Source organism: Papilio xuthus, unplaced genomic scaffold (genome assembly GCF_000836235.2).
Source record: "Papilio xuthus unplaced genomic scaffold, Pxut_1.1 DF826933.1, whole genome shotgun sequence".
NCBI classification, from domain to species: Eukaryota; Metazoa; Arthropoda; class Insecta; order Lepidoptera; family Papilionidae; genus Papilio; species Papilio xuthus.
Genome location: NW_013531716.1, coordinates 730197 through 756608, shown reverse-complemented (window position 1 = coordinate 756608; position 26412 = coordinate 730197). Strand labels below are relative to the sequence as shown.

Sequence of the window (26412 nt, the reverse complement as noted above, 5' to 3'; positions counted from 1 at the left end):
GAGGACCGTTGCAGATTATTACGGTTCTTATAAGGAAAGGGTCACAACGAGAAATGAACCGGACAGGGGAGGAGACGTATAGACAGAATATTCTTTTCCGTATGTCCCTCCTCTATCCATTAATTGGCAACGCATCTGCTGTCTTATATGTTGTTGCACTTCGCTATTTTAGCGAAACGTGGCCAGCTTGATACCTTTACGCGTTTTTGAGAAAAAGGGTTTTGACAGTGAGACGGATGGACAATAAAGTGATTCTATAAGGGTTCCGTGTTTTTCCTGTGAGGAACGGAACCGTAAAAAATAAGAGATTCCGGCTTTATAAAGACCGTGAAATGATAAAACGGTATAGTCTACAGTTTTAAATGCCTAGATGTCTAAAATAAGTCTGAAACGGATCTATCTAACACGATTTTTTATTATTAAAATGAAGTTTGTATTTGTTCTGGGAATTATTTTTAATTATAGCAACAAGAAAAGGATAATGACCTCTATAGTTTACAGCCTAGTTGATTTATCGTTGGTTTCTTAGAAGAACATCTTTATATAAAACATATCGTCATCACTCTCATTATGTTTGATAAAACATAAGAATTTTGGTCTCAGAAACCGACTAATAGCATGATTTTATATCGCAGTGAACTTTATGACCCTAATTGGGGTCATCTCTACCTTGTCATTTTCCAAATAAATATGTATTCTGAAACTTTGTATCGAAGATTATCTAGTTTAGAATACGTCCTCAAACGAACGATTCCTGTCGCGGAGTTCCGTCATCGGACGACACGACAGACCGCCAGGTTCCATCCACACCACCTGGATGGCTGCCATTTCACAACGGTGCGATTCTCGCGCAATTTCTTGCCACGCACATCCTCGTTGTGGTACGGTCTGTCCTCGGTGGTATTTCCAAACTAATACGACTTAGGGTCCTTCAAGAAGCGAGCATACCACTTCCTTAAAGGCCGGCAACCCATTTGCAGTTCCTCGGTTGCAGATGTCCATGGGTGTTGTTGATCACCTCGGTGTTCCCGCCGCTCGTTTGCCCCCTTCTCTTATAAAAAAAAATGCTTAGAGTCTTTAACATAAACTGAGAATCAATGTCATTGAAATCTTTGTCAAAAGATCGTATTAAAACGAATCTTACGAACTGTAAACCAACGAACCTTACAACAATCTATGTAGAGTCTTAACACGTCAAACATAAAAGAAAGTCAAGTAACAAGGAGAGTAAATCCTCATTCGTTTATGATAAACGAATTAAATTTAGACAGAGTGACAGAGAAGGCCAAATATTTCGAATCTAATCGTCGAGCCGGCCCCACAGTGGCTCAGAACCGGACGATATTTTTTGACAGCTACCAACTTTCACCATAATTGTTATTTATACACTGGCCACAAGTTTATCTTCCACTTTATTATTTTTATGATAAATTTCTCCGGTCACATTAAGTTTATCCGTCAGTAGATTACGTGTGATGACACACTGACGTGCCTTCAACTGGATTATGGAGTCTATTAAATTAAAAAGAAACTATAACCATGTTTTATTAATCGATCGATCAAGTTAGTTACCATGTAAATAATGGTTTGCTTGTTGTTAGGTGTCAAAGACAGTACTAATTTACATTTGACAATTATATCGATAAAAGATTTTGTAAGGTTGAAAGTAGTGACGTTCTCATCATCATCATCATCATCACCAGCTCACTATACGTCCCCACCGAGGGGCTCGAAGCTTACCCTAAGTTAAGGGTGATTAGGCCATAGTCAACCACGCTGGCCAAGTGTGGGTTGGTTGACTTCACACATATCTTTGAATTTCTTCTCAGATATGTGCAGCATCACGATGTTTTCCGTCACCGTAAGAACGTCGGATAAATATACATATGTAAATCTGAAATCGAAAAACACATTGGTAACCTGCAGATTGCAAGTCAAGTACTAAACTCCGAGCCACCGACGCTCTGCGTACTACAAATACATATTGTAGCCACATGCAATTTCTTAGGTCATATTATCTTAATATCTGTTCAATAAAAAAAATTGATGTCTTTACACATATTGAACTCTAAAATCATAGAAAGCAATTAGCCAACATAAACATATATAAATCAAAACTTCTATTTACGCAATAATTATTTCCGACACCTTTCGAGATTGTACAATATTATTTAATGCACAAACCTCACAGTCGAAGCGTCAATTAGATAAATTATAACAATTAAACATCAGCGCACACGACCGCCCGCGTGTGTGGTCATAGCGTGACTGATCACAATTATATTCTTGCATAACTAACGCCATCTAGCGAGTTGTGCTTTATTGCTGTCTCTACGATAAACGTTGTGATATTAAGTTTTTAATTAGTACTTCTGACTTTTAATAGCTCCTGTAGGTTATAAATATTATTAAAGTCAAAAGTCAAAGTTTAATCTTTGTTATAACTGATCGTGAGGATATGTTTTAATGGTCTGATGTCATCTATATTTGCTTACTGTTATGAACTTTTTAATGTTTAAAAACCTTTATGTGATGATGGTGATGATACATTACTAGTGAAAGAAATGCGCAAGGATAAGTGAATCATCATCAGCTACGACACTGGAGCTCGGAGCCTACTCTAAGTTAAGGGTAACTAGGCCATAGACAACCACGCTGGCCTACTGCGGGTTGACTTCACATATCTTTGAATATCTTCGCAGATATGTGCAGGTTGCATCACGATGTTTTCCGAACCCAGGACCTGCAGAACAAGTCAAGTGCTTACAACCCTGAGCCTCCGACGTTCTTAAGGCACCGGGGCTTGAATGTAACGCTAATAATATACGAATCTAACTAAAGTACTTTAGGTTTTTAACATGATATGGTTGGTTACTTTCTGAATAGCAATATATAATTACTAACACTTAGGGAAGCTCTAACGCGATGTAATCACAACTAGTCCACATTAAATTGTCTTCTAAACACTATTCTATTCACTTAGCTACACTGATTAGTGCTATTTACGTCTTGTTCCTTGACTTCGCATGTAAAACATAGGGAGGTAAAATATAGGGGGTATCCGTCGTGCAATTGTCGATAAATTTATAATTTTTTTGTGTACAGAATTAAGCAAATAAATTAAAGTTGTCATTCTATTATGATGAGGGTAATACTACGTAAAAAACAATAATTTAAATTTTCGATACTATCGTTGTATTAAATATTAACTTTATCTTTATCTGTAACAGTAATTTAACTTAACTCTCGTTCAATAAAGTTACTACTTACAGCAAGTTTTCATATCGATATCCAAGTCACATCACTAAGCTTCAATGAGGTCTCATTATATGTAGTCAGTCGGGTGTCGGCAAATTGCAGCGCCTCATTCACAGCTTCTTAGCGAGAATTAACGTCGCTCATCGATACATCACTTATCGTGTGCACGGTGCATCTCTAGTGCGTAGCTAATGGGATAGAATTGTCATAATTCAATATCGACATTTAAAAATGTTTATCGATAATTTATTTTATTTTATTTTATGAATATTTTTTTATTTTATTATGTGGCTTGCAAGTTTTATGCTAGTATATTTAAATTTCATACTTCACTAGTTGTCGCCCGCGGCTCCGTCCGCGCAGAATGAAAAAAAAACTTAATTAGTAGCCTATGTGTTCCTCCAGACTATGTTCTACATCGTCAAATTTCATCGACATCCATGCGTTCTGGAGATAGCTTCATACAAACATCTATCCATCAAAACATTCGCATTTATAAGTAAGATTAAAATGAATATGGGAATATCCGTAAAGTTTACAAAATCGTGTTAACACTCTTAGCGCGTACGTTCCGCGCCCGAGCATCGCCCGGGGCGCCGACAGAGCATTCCTTATCCACTAAGGGCATCTACACACTATCGAATAAATCATTCTAAATAACTATATTGTAATTCTAAAGGCGTTATATAATATTTCTTAATGTTTTTAAGTAATGTAAAAAGCATTGCTGCCGTAGAGCCACATTAAAAAAAACATTACGAATTAAACAAACATTTTAAAAAGTGAAACTAATTTTATCCTGTTTTTAAAACAACTTATTCGCGTCTATATCTTACTAATATTATAAATGCGAATGTTTAGATGTATGGATGGATGTTTGAAGGTATCTCCGGAACAACTTCATGGATCTTGATGAAATTTGGCATACATATAGAACATAATCTGGAAGAACAGATAGGCTACTAATTATGTTATATTTAATTACACGCGATCGGTGCCGCGGGCTACAGCTAGTATTATTATAAAGTAATGCAAAAAAGAAATAAATCCTAGGTTGTACTTTAAGACGCCAAATTTAGGTTGAAGTAAACATACACAAACATGTAAGTAATTATTGTTAAAAAGTCTTTTTAAATGCGCAAAAATTCTCGCATAATCTAAGAGAACAAAGCTGTATTGGATTAGTGCATGTTACAGCAATCCAATGTAAGTTTAAATCAAGTCCGCCTTAAAAGGATGGAGTATCAGAGAGAGCCGTGTCGAATTAAAGGATTGTATGCAATTCTGATTCTATTTAACTACATACGAGAAAGTGCATTCGCTTAATCTTTATATATATAATTCTTCTGTGAGTGTGTATGTCACTGAACTTCTCTTAAACGACTGGACCGATTTTGATGAAATTTTTTGTGTGTGTTCAAGGGGATCTGGGAATGGTTTAGATTCACAATTTTCATCAAATATTAACTTCATATTAATTTATTCAAATTAAAGACGTGTAGACAGGACAACGTCTGTCGGGTCCGCTAGTAATCTTATAAATCTATGTTAAGTTAAAAGAACAGATAATATAAAGTATTGAAGTGCATTTTTAATCGATTGTCAATTGTTTTTTGTAAATTGATAATTGATAACGATTTTTTAAACTCTTTAATTTCTAAAAATGAATACTACTAATCTACTAATATTTTAAATTCGGATATTTGGATGGATGGATGTTTGAATGAAGATATCTCCGGCATCGGATCTTGCTGAAATCTGGCTTAGATGTAGAACAGGGTCAGAAACACCTAAGCTGTCAAGTTTAAGCTAGTAAATAAAACTTGTAGTTGTATAAGTACGTACTGCGATGGCGCCACTGGACAATACAAATGTCATTTTATAGTAATGTCTCAAACGGTAGATCCAATCCGACATGTAGATTTCTCTTCCTGGAACAAAATAGGTGTCGTTACATTGTTTGCAGTAAAACTGGATACGAAATGGCCAACTGTCTATATATTATGTCCGTACAAAAACATGTGCTACCACCATTATTTCATAGTTTTAGATTTTAGATATTCAAGAAGTATTCAATGCATTTACCCTTGCTTTCTGAGACCAAAATCTCCGCTTAAAACGTATTGTTATATTTGTGTTATTGGGGCTCAGAAACCAACAGTTAATAATCAAGTTTATATGTCAAACATTTTTAGTGTCTCCCGCCAAATATAGATTTAAGCTAGCCCATTCAATCAAAATTTTAAATTATGTATTAACCGCGAGTTTGTGTGTACAAAATATATATTTAAAACATATTGTTATCTCAGTTTTGTCAACGATAATGACAAGGATAACGATATATTTTATACACAGATTTTGGTTTTAAAAACTCACGGTTAGTGTTAAGTTAGTGAGAGCGTCGGTGGCTCAGGGGTCAAGCACTTGACTTGCAATCCGCAGGTCCTAGGTTAGAATCCTAGGTATGTTTCCAATGTGTTTCTTTGTCCAATGTGTTTTTCGATATCCGATTTACATATGTACATTTATCCGACGTTCTTTCAGCGAAGGAAAACATCGTGATGCTGCACATATCTGAGAAGAAATTCAAAAGATAAGTGTGAAGTCAACCAACCCGTACTTGGCCAGCGTAGTTGGTTATGGCCTAATCACCCTTAACTTAGGGTAGGCTCCGAGCCCCTCGGTGGGGACGTATAGTGAGCTGATGATGGTTAGTGTTAAATATTATTGCAAATAATAACTGTATTCTTGCAAAGCATTATAATAGGTAGCATTATTAGACCAACAAACCATATCAAATATCTTGCTAAAGATATGTTTAATACGATTAATATATTGTTATAATAATGGTGGCTAGTAAACGTAAAAACATCTAATAATTCTAGGTCTAGGATAACAAGCCTGTATTAGAAAGCATAAGCTAGATTCTAAAATATACCTTTCGTTACACACAAAGCTAACTATATTAGATTATCTTTCGTCCATTCATTCAGTTAAATGGAACATAGTTTATTTATCATTTGCACGGGAAATCGTAAAATAGCACACTTAAAGTTAAACTCAAACGGTTTGTGTCTACGTTATAAGCTGTTTGGATATGCTACCGGAATATTGTGGACATCGCCTGTTCGTAATTTGCCCTGACAAATCTTAGTTCGGCAAATTGCATCTGCATAAAAGAAAGTCGTGTTAGTTACACTATTTATAACTTAAGAACGGCTTTACTGATATTAATAAAAATTGGCGAGGAGGTAGCTTAGAGCCAGGAGACGGACATAGGATACTACTTATTTTTTTCGAATTTTTGCCTCGAAGACCTGCTTTTTATTTAACTTACTAATATTATAAATGCGAATGTTTAGATGGATGTGATGTGGATGGGATGTATGGGTGTTTGAAGATATCTCTAGAACGGCTGAACGGATCTCGATTAAATTTGGCATACGTACACATAGGTTACACTAATTAAGTTTTTTATATATCCACGCGGCCGGAGTCGCGGGCGACAGTTAGTCCTTCATAAAACTTAAGAAAAGCCGTACAATTAGCTGTTGATAGATACATAACACGATGCTAACTACTAAAGAAAGAATGGCGAATCTCTACATATGTGGCATTTTTCTAAAGCAATAAATAATAAGCGGGTGATACAAAGTGCATTCGCTTCGTAGCGATTCCATAGCGCACATCAATATTGAATGGAAATGACGCGCGACAATCACCTAATTTATCGACAATGATTGTCTGTATTTTAAGACATTATTTATTAGAATCTTTTGGCGTGATTCTCGCGCTTTCGTTACAAAGTCAAGTGTCAGAATGATTAGTGAGGGGACATAAGCGTCGACATTTTAGTAAGGCTAGTGTTGCACCGATACACCAGCACAGTGTCGGATTTTCTTCCTAACAGTATACATCTTTGAAGTTCGTTATGGAATCGCTTCGAAGTAAATGCACTTTGTCTAACCCCCAAGATCCAACATAATGTTAATTTTATTTTTAAGATTGGCAACATATCAAAGCGTTTTATTTGATCCCCATTTAATTACTACAAACTTTATTCGTAGTGATTCAGAGAAAATATTGCGTCGCGTGCCATTGGTTCGCTATCCCTGACCTGGATTGAATGAAATTACTGTCTATTTATTTAATGTCTTGTAAGTGAATGAATAGTAAGTGAATGAATAGTGAGTGAATGATGGTTGAACATTCCTTTCACGGTGTGTTTTATGTGACCGGTACGAGACATATGTATTAGACATTTCAACGGTATTTACCATTTACAGATGTCAAATGAGTGGACAGATAAATAGGGATGTTGCGACTATAAACTTTTGTATTTAGATTTGAATTTTCTCACGGATAATAACATTTAATCTGTATTTAAAGAATTCTGAATTTAAAACATGAAATAGGTAATAAAAATGTTCTTTTTTATATCATAAGGTGGCAAACGTGCGAGCGGCCACCTGAAATCGCTGAAATAGCGAAGTGACCGTTGCCCATAGACATACGCAATTGCATATGCGTTGCCTACCTTTAATCGACGAAGGAGAGGATGCACAGAAAGATAATATTTCCTTATATTTTGTTTTCATTCGATTATACATTTTACACTAGAATACGTTTGCATTAAACACTTTTTCGGACATCACTTAAATAAGCCGTTTGTTTCAAGAACAATTGAACAGCGGGGTAAGAGAAAATGCATTAAATTCGAGGCGATTCCATAGGAAACTTCAAATATATATGGAACTGGAACTTTGGATAAGTCGTGTGATTGTCGCGTGTCAGTTTTTGAAATGAGCTATGGAGTCGCTGCGTAGCGAATATACTTTGTCTAACCTCCCAGTTCTGTTAAAACGGAACGTTAAGCGGGCATTATACAACTCTAAATTACTATCTACCAAATAATTTATAATTTAAAAAGTTATTCAGTGTTTAGCATTGTAAGGGAAGGGAAGGGGACGCGTGGTATAGTTGTAACTTGAAGATAGTAAGATCTGGCGTTTTGTTCCAGCGATACTTCAGCGTGCGACATACAAGGTCGGCCTCCTGACGATCCAGGGGGTCTCCACCTGCCTCTACCTCTGCATGGACGCCTGCGGCTTCCACTACGCTAATGTAAGTTCACACACACATACATCATACATACAAATTGAAATAAAATAAGGTACGTGTCCATTGGCCCGCATCGCCCGCACGGCCCGCAACGGATTTTAACTTTATATGATTTTACAGTGTTGAGTCCATCCGCGCCGCCCGCTTGGAAAGATTACTCCGTGCGTGCGGTACGTCCGGCGCAGGCCAATGGACGCGTACCTTTAGTTTTCGTGTATGGTTTTACATTCTTGTGATCTAATTATAAGAAGTTTTCGTTTTAGACAAAGCTCATTGCAATTATTCAAACTTTCGTGAGACATTATACTAAACTGATATATAAACACGGCTAAACACTCACGTATATACGTCCGGTGGCGGCACCGTATCAGTGAGCGACGGGTCGCGTCCGCGAAATAATACTAGTACCACTCATCCTGATGAAGGGCCGCCGATGGGCTCGAAACTAGTCGGTGCTGCCACCGGACGTATATACCTCAGTGTTTAGACGTGTTTATATATCAAAGCTCATTTCAATCAGTTTTTAAATTTTTGTTACTTATTATTGTTTTTAATACTTAATTTATATTTTTAAACAGTACATTTGTTACTAATTTAAAGTTAAATGTGTTATATTGTGATTGCATTAGAAATAATAGACAGTATAGATAGATGATAGTGTTTGGTATTTTGTAGTATTACACTATGCGTGGAATGTAACGGTCAGAGGGCACATTTAAATGTCACATGAGAACAATCGTATGGGCGTTATCTTTTCTTTCGTAACATTCGAATAACTTTAGTTGGAAAATATAAACAAAAATTACGAGGACACAAGCAAAAAAAAATTTATTAACAATTTTTTTTTAAGGCAAAACATTCTTTGTCCCTTAAATTCTTTTACTAAACCAGATGCATATATAATTTTGATTTTTATTTAACATAAAAAAGTCACTTTGTTTGCGCTTTCGCGCCAAAACTACTGAACCGATTTAAATTAAATTTGGAACACAGATATTGTAGAGCCTGAGTAAAGTCAAAGGCTACTTTTTAATACGAAAAAAGCTGATAAAAGGTCGAAAAAAAAGTTTGTCATTTTTGACATTTTTTAGGTTGTTGATTCGATATAAATACATTTGTCATTCAAATAGACAATAAGGAAATGCTAACTAAGACTACTATTTCACGCGGACAAAGTCGCCAGCACATCTAGTAACAAACCCTGCAATATAACCAAGAATTCACATAAAGACTGACATGTGTACAGGATGTTTGAATGTTAGGTGACACGATGTTTGAATGTTAGGTGACACGGATTACAAAGTTGTGTCACATAAATGTTTGTAGCAATTGATTTATTTCCAGTTCCAATGAATTTGACACATAACGCAATGAACTAGATTGATCCTGCATTCCTGCACGTAAAGGAATCATGACATATCCTGATGTATGTCGTTTAATTTAAAATACACTAATAACTTGACTACAGGGCTTTTGAGCAATATATTTTAATTATGTTTTAGCAAATTTAAAAACCAGTTTCGTTCACGCAGTTTTAAAGTCAAATTAAATCCCCGCTTGAACTAATGTTTTTTTTCAATTTTCGAAACTCATACGTTAATTTATCCGACGTTCTTACTGTGAAGGAAAACATCGTGAGGCAACCTACACATATCTACGCAAAAAATCAAAGATGTGTGAAATCAACACTGGTACAGCGTGGTTGACTATGACCTGGTCACCCCTAATTCGAGTAGCTTCCAAGCCCTTTGGTGTGGATTAGCCCTCATTTTTACAATACTTTACCATTTCCGTATTAACCGTTTTTTCATTCATCGCACTTCATACTAATATTATAAATGTGAATGTTTAGATGGATGCTTGAAGGCATCTCCGAAACGGCTCAACAGATCTCTATTGAGCCTTTCCGGAGATACTCATCATCATCAGCTCACTATACGTCCCCACCGAGGGGCTCGGGGCCTACCCTAGTTAAGGGTGATTAAGCCATAGTCAACCACGCTGGCCAAGTGCATCACGATGTTTTCCTTCACCGTAAGAATGTCGGATAAATGTACATATGTAAATCGGAAATCGAAAAACACATTGGTACATGGCGGGATTCGAACCCAGGACCTGCAGATTGCAAGTCGAGTGCTTGACCGCTGAGCCACCGACGCTCTTCCGGAGATACTGAAATTTGATATAGATATAGAACATAGTCTGGAAGAACACATAGGCTACTCATTTAATTCCCTTTACAGATATTTAAGTATAAAAAAGTATTTTTATAATGATTATCCATATCCATTTGATTTGTGTCATGTCTTGTTGTTTCATGTCTCTTTAAGATTTGCTACTACGTATGAAACATGTCTACATTATATTTAGTCCACATGCGGTCTGGTATCTTACAGTCGACGATCGAAAGTACACAGCCGCCGCCTGCGCACTGCCTATCAACGCTTAACTCATGCTACGGTGGACATACCACCAAATTATATAGGACATGATTGAAACAAAATTAGAATGAAAAAAAAACATGCAGACGTATTTAGAACCTCCTCCTTTTTGGAGTAAGTTAATAAAAAAAGAAATAATCATTAAAAATTAAAGTTAGGCCTGACGTAAAATATCGATTAAAAATATAAAATAAATATAAAAGAATGTAACTTACTAATATTATAAATGCGAATGTTTGGATGTATGAATGGATAGGTGTTTGTAAGAAGGTATCTCCAGAATAGCTGCATGGCATGGCTGCATTTACGCTTTGGCGTAAATGTAAAACATCTGAAAGAACATATAAGCTACTAATCAAGCTTTTTTAATTACGTACGGCAGGAGTCGCGAGCAAAAGCTTGTTATTCAACAAAATACTACCGAAGACATACAACTATAATAACATTTCGCAGTATATACATAATGAACAACCGGGATTACAATGTGTTATAGATTAAACAGTAATAAGTCCATGAATTTTGTAGATATATGGTCACAATAACGTACACGGAAGCCATATCGTTATTTAATATATACCAACGGCTGCTGATTAAGATCTGGCAACACTAATCGTATAACAGCTTCATTAGCTTACACATCTAGTTATTACTAAGAACTATTTAAGTAATTATTTTATTCATTATCAAGAAATTATTTTTTTTGTAAAAGTTAACAGAGTGGAAGAGCCCGCTTTAACATCATCGCACAAATTGGCGCGTCTCGCCCGGTGAAATACCACGACCAAACAGAAAGCGTCAAGTGGAAGCAATTCCGCGTTTCGTCTGATGAGTTTACGTCCCGGAGGCCTAATTTAGTCCTCTTTCCCTTCTCACCCCTTTTCTTATAAGGAAAGGATGGAAAGTGGAACTGGACTTTCCGTATGAGAGGATGCACGGAAAGGGAAAATATTTTCTTTCTGTGCATCCTCGCCTCCGTTAGTTAAAGGTAGGCAACGCATAAGCAATTGCGTATATCTATAGGCAATGGTCACTTCGCTATTTCAACGATTTCAGGTAGCCGCTCGCTCGTTTGCCACCTTATGATATAAAAAAACTTTATCGACTGTTGATAGAAAAGTCTTGTTAAATCGATATCCCAACACTAGTACTTATCGAGTTATCTATCAAAAGACCTTATTAATAACACCTTTTAATCATCATAATAAATATAAAACATTTCTTAATACCGATTCTTTTACGATTGATTAAAGTTTCTCAATATAACAACTTCAAAGAACCGAAGCACAACACTAAACTTTCACCACGACAGGATACCGATCCGTCAGTTTGATTGATGATGATACAAAATCAGTATTAACCAACCCTTACAAACACAGTCACAATAAATGACCTATTTCTTCTCAACAATAAACAACTACAAAGCCACCAATGATCGACTATCAAATCTTTAACTCATAAAGGCAGGACCTGTCAAAGTCATAGAAAAAAAACGAACAATTCTTAACTTCCTTGTGTGCTCGTTTGGTGTTTTTGCGTCTGTTTCTAAGCGTTCATTAAGACGAATTGTCTCCGTGATATACACAACCGTCATCTTTACCTAATCCTTCGTGAAAGTGACAAAATTTAGTTGGTTACAAAATCTTTGCCTAGTCTGTTTCTTTACATTTTCTAATACACAATGCACAAAAGTGATCTTTACTTTGTTAATTTGAGAAAATTTGGTATGGCGACTCTTTGCCTAGTCCGTTTCTTTATATTCAAAGGTTAGTAACAATCGACTATCAAATCTCACAATGGAATAAGACTTAAAGTCGTTTGATTTTTTTTTCTAACGAAATGTTTATTTGAATGGATTTCTTACAATGCGTAAGGGTATTGTTAATTGAATTGTTTGACACACGATCTGTTATAATCTGTGTTGGTAACACTTGTCTGTGGGTGGCGCGATGTCAAGCTGTCAAAATTTTGGCGGGAAAAATTAATCGACAAAAAAATCTCATTTGACATTTTGGTATTATACCCAAATGTTATTGTGTTACTTGTATTATTTTATTCTAAATTGAAATACGCCGTGGCTGAATAAACGAACATAAAATATTATATTTCTAATGTTCAGTTGTCGCCTGCGACTCCGTCCGCGCGATATTTAAAAAAATAATAATAAGTACCGTGTCAAATTTCATTAAAAATCCGTTCAGCCATTCCGGAGATACCTTCAAACAAACATCCATCCAAACATTCGCATTTATAATATTAGTAAGAATCTAATCTAACATAGTTAAATCTGCTGTTTACTAACATTTATGAAATGATTTGTCAGATGACCGTTTTATTAACTATGTGATAAAAAAAATGTTCATGACATTTTTACTAATAAGGAACAAATAAACCACTATAGTTTAAAACTAAGTGGCATGTTTGATTCAAATTGTTTCCTTTTAACGAATTTATGTCTCAATGTTGTAGTTTTTGCTGGCAACCCTTACCCTGACACGGTGATGATGTATCGCCTCTTCTATTAATAGGCGTAAAGCGAAGCTAATACTATATGGAGGAGGCTTTTTAACTTTGATTCCATTAATTTATTTATATTACAACACCCACGCGCGTCTAGAGTTGAACTTGTGTGTTATTCTTATCTTTATTTGAGAATAATAAAAGGTTTTTTTTTCTACATTATTATGTCGGGATGGTAACAAGACGTAATTGCTTACCATCTGCCCACGTGTCCACTTCGATCACCATTACGTGTGAATAGAAGACGATGTCAATATTATTGTGACTGTGTACGGGAATGCGATTTATTTGATAAAAAAATCGACTTTTATTCGATTCCTATGTTGAGATAAATGCTTGAGAAATTTGAGAATGGACATTTTGAAAGTGTTGTTGTTTATTTAAGCATTTGTGTAATACATGTGTTTACATTCGAAACATTTTGTTTTCATGTAAGATTTACTTCATCTAACTTTTTTTTTAAATTTGAACTGGATTTTATCGCCATAACATACATGCTATATTTGCAAGATAACTGAACTGTATTTTAAAGAAGACTGTTAAATTTATTTTATTTAAATTATCTCTTTCCATAGTTAATTAGCAATCAATATAACCTAATATAAGGGCGACAAATTAAACACAATCATAAACAAAGTCACAAACAAGACTTGATAAGCATCGCCAGACTTACGGGAAGGGCTATAAAAGTTAAGAAAAAACCACACTTATTTGGGGACCGGAGATGTTTTTGGAATATGTTGAAATATGAATTCCTTATGCTTAGTGACTTGGTTACATAAAAAAACACATACCTGATAAACTCCACGTTTCGAAAACTTTTTAACAATTAAAAATCGCATATAGCGTAGTTTTACACTCTAAATTAATCTTACTAATATTATAAATGCGAAAGTTTAAATAGATAGATGTTTGAATGTATCTCCGTAAATGTTTCATGGATCTTGATGAAATTTGGCACAGATGTAGAACATAGTCTGGAAGAAAATATAGGCTACTTAATGTTTTCCGCACGGTCAGAGTCACGGGTGACAGCTAGTTTTGTTAATATATTGAAGAACATATTCCTTAACGTAGTAATAAAGTAGATATTCATCATTTGTCTATGTCGAATGCTCCCCACACGAAAGGCAATAAAGAAAATTAGATTTAGAATAAACTACTTTGTTTTCGTCTACGCAAACTGATATTAAAGTTAGTTGTTATTGTTTCTTTGGGAAAATATCACCGTTTTTCATATGCCGTTAACTTAATGATAATAAGTTACTGGATAAAACTGCAGGAAAACTGTGGTTACATTCTGAAGATAACTCAACAAAATAAACATTAAATACGATAAGACGTTATGAAACTTTTTTTTTCTTAAGCATGTTGTGAATGTTATTTTGTATGTTGGCAACTCATCTGCAATTTCAGATTGTCTATGGTCAGCGGTCGATTTGCTAATGCGGTTAATTCATGTTGGTCGCTTGCTCCAAAACTTACATTCCGATATTTAATTAAATAATATCACAGTATCAAAATATTATTACAGTTAATACATAAAAAATTGTAAATAAAATCGACGGAATGGTTTGTTTTTAATACCAAAATCTTTGTATAAAATACTAGCTGTCGCCCGCGACTCCGTCTGCGTGAATATATAAAAAAACTTAATTAGTGTAGCCCACCCATCCATCCTTCCACATCACATCCATCTAAACATTCGCATTTATAATATTAGTAAGTTAAATAAAAAGCAGCTCAACCATATCAGTAAAGTCGTTGTTCAGTTATAAATAGTGTAACTAACACAACTTTCTTTTATGTATATATATAAGATTAGGTAAAAATCAAAATCAAATAAAACTTCATTCTTCAAAATCAGTCACGTAAACTACAGGAGGTAACAATGGATCCAATCGATTCGATTTAAAGGCTTTAAGGAGATTCTCATTGTTTTATTTTATTACACTAAAGAGATAAATAATATTGAAGCCTTTCAAAAGTTTACGTAATCAAATGAAACTAGAAATAACGCAGTAATTCAAAATATTTTGACACCTGCTAATTGTGTCAAGAAAGATTGTGATAGTTATACGACTAAATTAAAAACATCTTTCATATTATGATTATAAAACAAAGTGTAATGCATTTGAAATTGATCGTGTTATATAGATATTGGGGTGATCCCATTAAAGTGGGCGCTACACTTACATTTTAAAGATAAGGGTGAAGTGACACCATTAATCAGGGAGTTCCCGATTCATTAAAGCGAAGATCGATTTGTCATAGAGATGTGTGGCCCAGAGATAGGGTGCAAGTGATGCTGTGCTATCCTTGTTCACTACGCTCGCCTACTGCCATTGAAGAATGGACGACTCGAATACAATTGTAAACATATTTTCTATTAGCTTATTTTGCTATCTAATATTATAAATGCGAATGTTTAGATGGATGGATGGTTGGATGTTTGTTGAAAGGTATGTACGGCTTCATGGATCGTGTAGAATACAGTCCTAAAGAGCACATAGGCCTAACTATAATTATAGAAATTGATGATACACATACATAGAATATAAGCGTCGAATAACACATAAGTTTATAGTAAGCATTGCATTAAAAACTATTTATTTAATTTTGACTTTAAAGAATAAAAAAAAACATTTCTTAGGCAACACTGGCCATTTATAAAAACAAATGTTGTTATTCTTTGCCAAATAGAATTGACATTCATAATCTATGACTACAAGAGGAGGTCTATAGGTGACGGGCGTTGCTTTTCTTTATTTATGTCGTATGTTTTCTTAAAACAATACAACACAAAAATAACATGGAATTCGAGGCATTTATACGCCCCAGATAGAGTTAGGTTATTATTCATGGCAGATTGATTTAGGATTCCAGAGATTTAGATCGATTTAAAACCAAAAATTTATTGCCTATGGCCGCTTTCTATTTGTGATCTCCCTGATTTATAGAGGTACGAATACTGTGTTAAAAATAAAACGTTAAAAAAACATCGAATTGTTTTAAGGATAGCTAACACGTTCCCTTTGTTTTAATATAATAAAACTTTCGCATTATAAATAAAATTTTGACATTTGACAGATAACCTCATAAATATGTATTTCACAAAATACTTTTTAATCTTTAATCGTAAGTTTCCTATTCCTATTGTAAAAAAAATCCCGGTATTTTTATTCCAAGAATATCTAAATATGTCCTTTATAAAAATCGTCACAACATTGACATATCTATGGTTAAATAAAGAGTTTTTAGAATAAAGCGACTGCTTGGGTGTTCCTATTTAAGAACTTGGTTTTAACAAGATAGAGCGAGTGGTCCATTATAATTGGTGAATAATAAATGATCCGTTATCCTTTCCTCTCAGTACTGGACATTTTACAGTTAGTTGACAGCTAACAACAGATTAAAAATGAAACTAATTTGACAAAAGCAAGTTTACTAAAAAGTTTTTAATCTAATTCTTTTCACGTCCATACTTTTGGTATCCTACGCTTTGTTTATAAAGTGACAGGAACTTATGTATCCTTAAAAGGACTGCTCTTTTACTTGTTAAATGATAATCAGGAATACTTTGTACAATAGAATAAATTTTTATTATCTATAATTCGTTTAGTTATGTAGACAAGACAAATGGAAGGATTCAGCCAAGAATTTATAAAAGATATGAATCAATACTTTAAAACAACGACAAACAAAGCAATGCATATTTTGCGTTAAAATTTAACCTGTCGTTTTTAAATTAAAATATTAATAACAGTAACATCTTTAATTCTATTTTGAATTTCTCACCTTTGCTTAGTGTAGATATCTCGAATTAAAGGTACACATAGGGACTGCCTTAGAGACCATAGCCAATGTTTCTATATGCGACAGTTAGACTTATAATAACACACTTCTCTGGCTATTGTCTATCATATATTAATCTGTTTAACATAATTGCATCGCATCCAGTCTCATCCCAGGTCAATAAATCTTCAATCGATACTAAGTGCGGAAGCAAAGACCCTTTATTATGACAGTGGCTTCGATTATCGTCTAGCTCCGTCCATTGACTGGTTCGTGGGATATTCAGCCACCGAGAACATCCATCCATCATAAATAATCTTCTAGTTACGTCATAGTTTCCAACACCAAAATGAATAACGGAACGAACTTAACTTCAAGGTAAGCGATACACTGGGAATATAAATAATTAAGTATATATAATGCGAGTTAGAAGATTTTTTAATACAAGATTAGATAGTTACTATTTATCTTGTACCGTATGTAACATGGATACGTAGAGTAGGTTACATCGTAAATATAGTTTTTTAATTTTTAATGGCTGACCATTTTTGCATCGCCAGTGTCAGAAAATAATACTCCTTGCTTGTACACTTTCAAAGACTAAGTAGCTTCACTTTAAAATACATAGGAACTAGTAAACTTTTAAATACGCATAAAAATGGCTAAGTCAACTTTATTTTTATGTATCCAAAGCATTATTATAACGGTATCCCGTGGGAATATCCCGATCATTTGGTCAGGATCAGCTTCCGATTGTCTAGTGACGTACCTACACTCAATTGTCACAATCTAATCCGTCACAGAATATAACAACCATAGTTTTTTTTAATTTTTCTACTGTCAACTGTTTATTATATGCCAGTGTTAATGTTTATTTTTTTAATTACTGTTTTTGGGGTTACCGTTTTATTACAGAATTAGCAATATTATACAATTAGCAAATTAAACAAAAACTTTATTAGTAGCCTATGCGTGCTTCCAGACTACGTTCCGTTCCGTTCAGACGAGATCCGTTAAGCCGTTCTGGAGATATCTTCAAACAAACATCCATCCAAATGGAGTTAAACTGGTCGCTTGCTTTTCGTATTTAACACCAGCTGTCGTCCGCAACTCCGTCCGCGCAGTATTAAAAAAACTTTATTAGTAGCCTATGTGTCCTTCCAGACTATGTTTAACATACTCTACTACGTTCTCAGGATACCTTCAAACAAATATACATCCATCCCTCCATCCAAACATTAACCTTTATAATATTACTAAGGTATAAAATATAATAAGTTCAATTTCATAAGTCATGAAAGTGTAATATAATAAAGCGCTTTAAGATAATAATTAGAATAGGATTAATAACGCCTACTCTAAACATTTTAACGCCGGGAATGATATCGATTTGAATGGATAGAAAAAAGCAACATCGAGTTAAAAAAAAATTAAATTCAGACTAAAGGGTTTCGCCGCGCCACAGGCGCCGCCCGTGTCTTGCCAGCACAAAAAATTATGGCGGTAGAAAAAAAAAGTGTAAAACGGTTCACAAAATAGACATAATTTATATGTGAATTAACGACCACATTGTGTGTTTTCATTGTAATTTTTATTTACGATTGTTTACCCTATTTTATGTTTTAATATGTCGCATTATTTATGGCACCTTGATTTTTGTCCTATGCCATCTTTCTACTTTTTCTAGTTGCTCAACTTTAATTTATGTGACTCTTTATATCGACATTTGGGATTTAATGACTGAAAAAAAAAATATTTCTTTGTCGTATAAATCCATAGATAAATCATACTACATTCTTATTTTCTATTCTAAATTTAAAAAAATAATTTAAAATAAAAAAAAATCTGAATTTAAATTTAGAACACTGACACGTTCCAATCGGATCAAAGCCATTGACTATTACATATTCATAGAAAAATCAAATCGATTCCCGCTACTACGATTATTCGGTTAAAGTTTTTCAAATATTATTTTTACATTTAAAGAAGAAAAAAAACTTGAAACGCTGAGTATAGTACTTTATACAAATATCGTCGATCTCATATTTTACGATGGTTTTATTGACGTAAGGAATTCTCTTAGAAAGGACGAAAGGCACCGCTTTACGAGCTCACTCGGCTAAGATTAGGAGATTGTAATTCGTTATAAATTTATTATTGATTAATAATGATATCGAATTTTCGACTATCGGGTTCAGTGTGGGCTTTGAGATAGTTTAGAGAGATATTCAAAGCGAGAGCGTTAAGTCCCATCACTATAAATTACAAAAAAAATTAAAAAGATAAGAAAATTTGAGTTTATTTTATATTATTTGAATTAAATATTGTTATTATAAATAAATAATAATTAATACTCTATAAAAATTTTACTTACGCGTAATTAAAACTTAATAGTCCCAATTTCTCGCATTACTATAGATTACCCATCAGCTTTGTTAGCTAGCTGTCGCCCGCGACTCCGTCCGCGCGAAAATAAATAAACCTAATAATAAGCCTATGTGTTCTTCCAGACTATATTCTATACCTATGCCAAATTTCATCGAGATCTATGCAGCCGTTCTGGAGATACCTTCTAACAAACATCCATCCATCTAAACTTTCGCATTTATAGTATTAGTAAGATTTAAATTTTTACAAACATGTACGCTATTCGTTCTATCACTTACTTAGCCTGCAACGATAAAGTGATGTAACGTTTACGTTTAAAAGTTTTTTTTTTTTGTTTAGTGAAGCGATGCGAACACGATAACTACATTATAATAACTTTACACTAGATGGCGGTGGTGTCTCGCCGCGACATAATATTGCCAGAGATTTTAAATTCCCATAAAGACGACGCGTTAGCGGCAACAATGATATTACCCGATCGTAAACTTTTATCTTCATATCCTTTTATTTTTGTTTTACGCCTTTTGTCCTAGAGTGGAAATAATACAACATGGATACAGCATTTCGAATTATGTGTGACTAAAAGTGGTTATAAAAACTTGTCAGTGTGAAATTGACCGTGTTGTTTTTATTGACACTTCTAAGTGAGTTATTCTTGACTTTTAAAATGACATACTTTCCCTTAATAGTAAGAAGCAATGGCAAAATCTGAACCCGGATTTAACTTCCAAAGGGTTAGCCAAATTGAAGAAAAAATTAAATTTTAAAGTTTTTTTTTAAATGATCTCGGACTTAATTTAACATATTTTGTTTGTATGTATTTGTATTCACAAAGCATTAGCAAATTGAAATTTAAAAAAAAAATACTAAGCCAATGTTTATTCTTTGACAAAAAGAATATAGAGCCGCGCATAAATCAAGTCACTCAAATATTTCAAATCCGACATTTTAAATGCGTATTTATTATTTACAAGACGTTAACAATGTAACATGCAGTAAGGCAAAAAGTTAATAGCGTCCAAAGCCGCTGCTCGTTAATCTAAGAAAAAAAATCGATTCGATCATCGATATGTATCGGATTATTGACGAAACAAACACAACAAAATATCATTAAACAAACACCAAGTGTTCTTACCGAAACACTGGCCGCCGATAAATAATTCAAGAGCAACTGACGAGACGAGCAAAAACACACTGAACAATTACTAAATCGAAATCGGCTTATTATTAGTTTTACAAATTACTGCTATTAACATATTCGCTAATCAGATATATAACCGAGATAATGACTAGTTGTGTTAACTAACATATCTCACGGAACGTTATAAAAATAACGCCTTTTTTGCTTGCTAATTTTTTGATCTTAATCTTTGATACAACACTCTAGGTGCAAAAAATATTCTTATAAAACTTAATAACATAATCAAGTTTAAAAATTAAAAGGCAAACTACAAACTAATATTATCTTAATGATTCATAAGCTGATACAAAACCATCAAATTATCCTGTAAGCCCGTGAACTTCGAACAAATGCCTTCGAAAAATAGTCCAAAGAGACTCGTAATTTAACTCTCTGAATACCTTCCCTACGATAACAATCAGCAATTAAACAATAGATAAATAAAACCAAAGAATTTCGCCTATATCCTGATTGGAATATCGCCCTCGTATATTCACACTAGATTCGCAGACGACAGCTAGACTTAATAAAATATGGCGGGAATTCTCAACTAACCCTTTTGGCGGGAACTTTGACAGAAGTATACAATACCTGGAATTATGCAACGTCCATCTTCCATAAGTCATTTCTGGGAAACAAAGATGGCGAGTTTGGCGTTCGCCATTGTATTTTTTTTTTAAATTAGAAAACTCAAAAGGCAAATGATGTTCTGCATACAGCCACTGTTTAATGCATCATCGATTTTTATGCTTTTCTCTGGCTGAAAATAGACATGGATCAAAGGGATTTTTTATTTTTATTTTTTGACAGTTGCGTACAGAAACTAATTAGACGGTTTAATTTTAAATTAAATTACTGCTTTTTGTTGTAGTTTGTAGTTTACTAATATTTTCGGCTATAGTTTTTTTTTAACAGTTTTTAAAAAAGGAATATTTTAAAAAAGGAAATAACTTAATAACACATATTAAAAACCGTTATAAAAGAGAAATTATAATAGGCGTTTTAATTGCGGCAACCCATAGCGATACATCACTAATTACATAATATGATATCGTAAATAATATGAACTGTGCCTCAGAATGGTTCTTTACCATCGCCAGTTTACATTGATTAAGAAGCTAATAGATATGACAAATTAATTTACTGTACATTTTAACACTGCATTACAATGAAAATATGTACATACTGTTAAGAAGAAAATCCGACAGTGTGCCGGGTGTACTGGCGCAAAACTAGTCTTGTTAAAATGTCGACGTTTATATCCCCTCACTGTTCATTCTGACACTAGACTTGTTAATGAAAGCGCGCTATTCTCGCCAAATGATTCAAACTAATAATGTCTAAAAATATAAGAAAAGTAAATGAGCTAAATTCCCTTTTTCAATTATTTAAAATAGTTAGGCACTTATTAACATGACATAGTTATCTAACTCAAAGTTCATTTTTGAGAATATAAAAAACTGTCCTGTCTTAACCTTACAAAGTCTATAGATCGTCTACATCGTTTTGATACTTTACAAGAGTTGTGTATGACAATATTTTCGAGTGTCGCGTCCCGTCAGCCGCGGTAAATCTGTCCGGGGAGTGTCTCCGTAATTGACGTATTTATTACCGCGCAAACGACGCGGGAAACCCGTAAATTAAACACTAACACACTAATTTAGATCGTAAGTAGTAATTGTAACAGATTTCTGTCGTGTTCCGATATAAATATTGATGGTAAAATAACTCCAACTGTTTGAATGCTTCTTTTATTTTTTAACTTATAAGTGTCGTATTTGAAATCTTATATGTATATAAAATTCTCGTGTAACAATTTTCGTTCCCATTCTCCTCCGAAACGGCTTGACCGATTCTCATGAAATTTTGTGAGCATATTGAGTAGGTCTGAGAATCGGCCAACATCTATTTTTAATCCCGCGTGGACGGAGTCGCGGGCGATAGCTAGTAGATATATAAATTCACACAAATCTACATTCACTGTTAAAGGTCTACGAATGAATAGATTCCATATAAGAACGATTACGAAGTGAATGACGACTGAAATGGTGAATGATTGATCGATCTAGTCAGGGCTGGATATACGGCGCCTAGTCGAGATTTTTGCGGCGCCCCCTTTTACAAATAAAATATCCTGAGGGACTAACGCAAGCTCCTCGTTATATCCGACTCCAGCGCTAGCGGCGCCCCCTAATACAGGGCGCCTTAGACGGTCGCCCCACCTCGTCCTATCCTCACGCCTTTACTTAGTGCCCACAAAGAGTAGGCTAACGACAAGTGGAAAGAAAAGTAAAATATATGGAGTTGTTTCTTCCTTAACAAATGTTTATTTTTAGTTCACACGTTATTGACAGATGAGATTTAACACTATTGAAACAATCATTTCGATCCTTTTGCTATTCGTATACTTTACAATTAAATCAACTTATATCCATTGTTCTGAACTCATAAAGATCGGCAACGATAACCCATCTCTAACCACTAGTGACGTGCTGCGCTGTACCGTAGGTTATCGATAATCCATCTTTATTATCGACTTACCAGTAGGTTCACCTGACCCACGGCTCGTGGAATTTATCGCACGGCATTTATGTAAGCTTTATGAGTAACGAAATTTACATATCTCTGTAACTCTGAATATATTGGCGATTGTAAATTTTACAATGTATGCAATTCAAATTTTGATTTATACTTACTTACTAATAAAGTACCTACAGTACAGTTTAGTAATATATTGTAGCTTTTGTAATCTTCTACCTTTTAATAGATAGAATAGAAATGACATAGAGTTAATTAAGATCCCATAATTTGATTTAAAATCAGTTGAAATGCATGATTTTTTGTAGATAAAACAAAAAAAAACTTCCGGTAGCTGTTGCATTTTAAAAAAACGTTTCTACTGTAAATCTACCTTTGAAATAAATAACAAATGATCCTAAATTAAAGACCAAGAACTTCAATTAACGTATATCCGAATTTAATTAATAAGAAATTCTTATCCTTAAAATCTTCTATCGATAATTATCGAACTATTTTATCGATAACTAAATTGAATTAATCAATCACTATGCTTTATCTTTGATTCTCACTTTACCCGTTTTATGGACCAATGTTCTAAGCAGGACCACAGCTATTATTGGAAATGGGGTCTAATAGTTTTGCGATAAGATAACCAAAGTCTGCTGTTATATTTTGACGGAAACAACACTGGCTTAATTGGATTAAATAGTTTAAATACAAAGCTTTAAAATCATTGGCATTTGTTTATAATTCCACATTTGATATACACCTGTTAGATTCATAGAGAAACTTTAATTAATTTTAACAATATTATTGTTATGAACTGTCAAAGTTCCCGCTCTTTTCGCACTCAAGCAAAATGGCGCACGCAATATTGTATTTTTAAATGACATGAATTGATAAAAAATCCATTAGGGTTGTACAAAATTACGTTATAAAACGAACGAATAAATAACTTTATAGTTTAAATAAAGATCTTATTAATTTTACTTCAAAACGCCTGAGGCCGAGAACTATGCGGCCCTTGTAAAGAAATTATACTGTCTAATGGTAAGGCTGCCTACACACAATCTTAAATTAAAGTTTTTACAAATGTATCGCTTAGTTAGTTTAAGTTACCAGCTTATAAATAAATTATTTCATTAGTGAACTGCGAAATTGTTTCTTTCTCGACTAAACTAAAGTCGAATTAATTTAATACCTGGTACTCATTATATTTAAGTGGTTATATCCGTTAGGTTAACTTAATTATTAAAGTAAAGAACAGCTGTTATCATAAACATATTTACCGTGAATTTCTGACACTTAAATTTTCGTTTGAAACATATTGATATCTTTGTCAAAGAGCACAGAAATGACATGTTTAAACAGAGATTTTAATCTAAGAAACCCACGGTTAGTTGTTCAGTAAAAAATTGTATGAATTTTTAGTCTGTGGCGTGCTATAGCGACATCTAGCGGCTGATAATGAATTTGCACTTTGCAACTAATGTCACCCGTAAGGTAGCGCTATGGGTGGTAGAGTCCGTTTCAATATATTCCCTTCAGATACTAATGTCGAACTAGCTCCCGACTGTATAAATACTATAATATTTGTCGCCACAAAATTGCAAACATCGACTTTTTAAAATCTGACTAATGAAAAAAGTATTTATAATTTTACAAACTTATTCTTAAGACTTTAAATAAAACCGAAGTCGAAAAAAAAGTCAAATTGCATCATCAGCTTACTATAGTCCACACTGAGGGGTTCGGAGCCTAACCTAAGTTAGGGGTTACTAGGCCATAGTCAACCACGCTGACCAAGTGCGGGTTGGTTGACTTCACACATACCTTTTTATCTCTTCACAGATATGTGCAGGTTACATCACGATGTTTTCTTTCACCGTAAGAACATCGGATAAATGTCGAAAAAACAAAGGTACACGGCGTGATTCGAACCCAGGAACTGCAGATTACTAGCCAAGTGCGTAACCTCTGAGCCACCCAATCACTTAAGAAATAAAATGATAAAATTTGAATTAAAATTTTTCGCCAATCTAGAAAGACCATAAAATACCGATTTCAACATATTCACGGTGACATATTGACGCTGAGACAGCGAAGTGATGTGAAAAAGAACAATGTTAATTCTGTAACACTATACAGATTTAGAATTATTGTGTGCGCCGAGTAACATAATATGTGTATGTAAAATAAAAAGTTACTTAACTTTATGACTCGCCGTTTAAAAATGTATGCGTTTACTTGATCCATGAACTCTTTGTTACCTTGTTGTATTATTTATTTGTTATTAGACTAAATCATTGTGATTATTTAGTTAATACTTAGTTTACTTACAAACTTTCAATTGTGTTTCTTGCTTATTTTAGAATACAGTCTTTTAACAACGGGGATAAGTTAAACATAAAATTCGACGTTTAAGTTATGTTAGCAACGATTTATCTAATTAATAGGTTATTAAATCAATAAGTCAAGGTTGCGAGAGCGTCCTGGATGCAGGTAGCACAGGACCGGTCATCGTGGCGATCTTTGGAAGAGGCCTATGCCCAGCAATGGGGGAATCATGGCTGACAAGAAGAAATCAATAATCTTACTAATATTGTATGGATGGGTATCTACCCAAACATCTGTTTGTTCTAAGCAATCTCCAGAACTGAATGAATTAATGATTATCTCTGAAATTTGACATTGATGTAAAACATAGTCTGGAAAACACATAGGGTACTAATTAAGTTCCTTTAATTCCGCGCGGACAGAATCGCGGGCGACAGCTATATAAAATTAGATTAGATTTCGATAGTTATTCTTTATTTAGAATTACATAAATGTTTTAATTTAAATAAAGTTATAAACTAAACTATCGCATGAACGAATTGAGCATGAATCAAACCGCTGGCCAACCGCGTGGGCCGAACTTGAAGCCGACTTATTTCATAAATCGATCCACTGGTTAACGCGATGCTTCCGATATTACAAATTATTGACGTCATAAATAGGGCTGCCAATAAAACCGAAAAATGACGACACTATAAACGAAATTCAATTGTTTTACATGACTATAAAAAAAGACCCATTAGCTCAACTCTTTAACTAAGAACTCCTTAGAATCAGTGGCAGTAGAAATAGAATTAATTTTTAATATTAGAAGATTATTTTAATTCACTAATCCTCACTCCATCACTCTCCAAA

The 26412-nt window shown here is 34.0% G+C and overlaps 1 protein-coding gene across 3 annotated transcripts in view; it reads left to right on the top strand.

Moving 5' to 3' along the window:
* The window catches only part of bnl (fibroblast growth factor branchless), a 127805-nt gene that overhangs the window by 98642 nt on the left and 2751 nt on the right, over nucleotides 1–26412 (top strand). For all 3 annotated transcript variants that reach the window (XM_013318221.1, XM_013318220.1, XM_013318222.1), the window contains exon 2: nucleotides 8279–8382. In XM_013318221.1, coding sequence (XP_013173675.1) covers nucleotides 8279–8382 — 104 coding nt within the window. The remainder of the gene's footprint in view (nucleotides 1–8278; nucleotides 8383–26412) is intronic.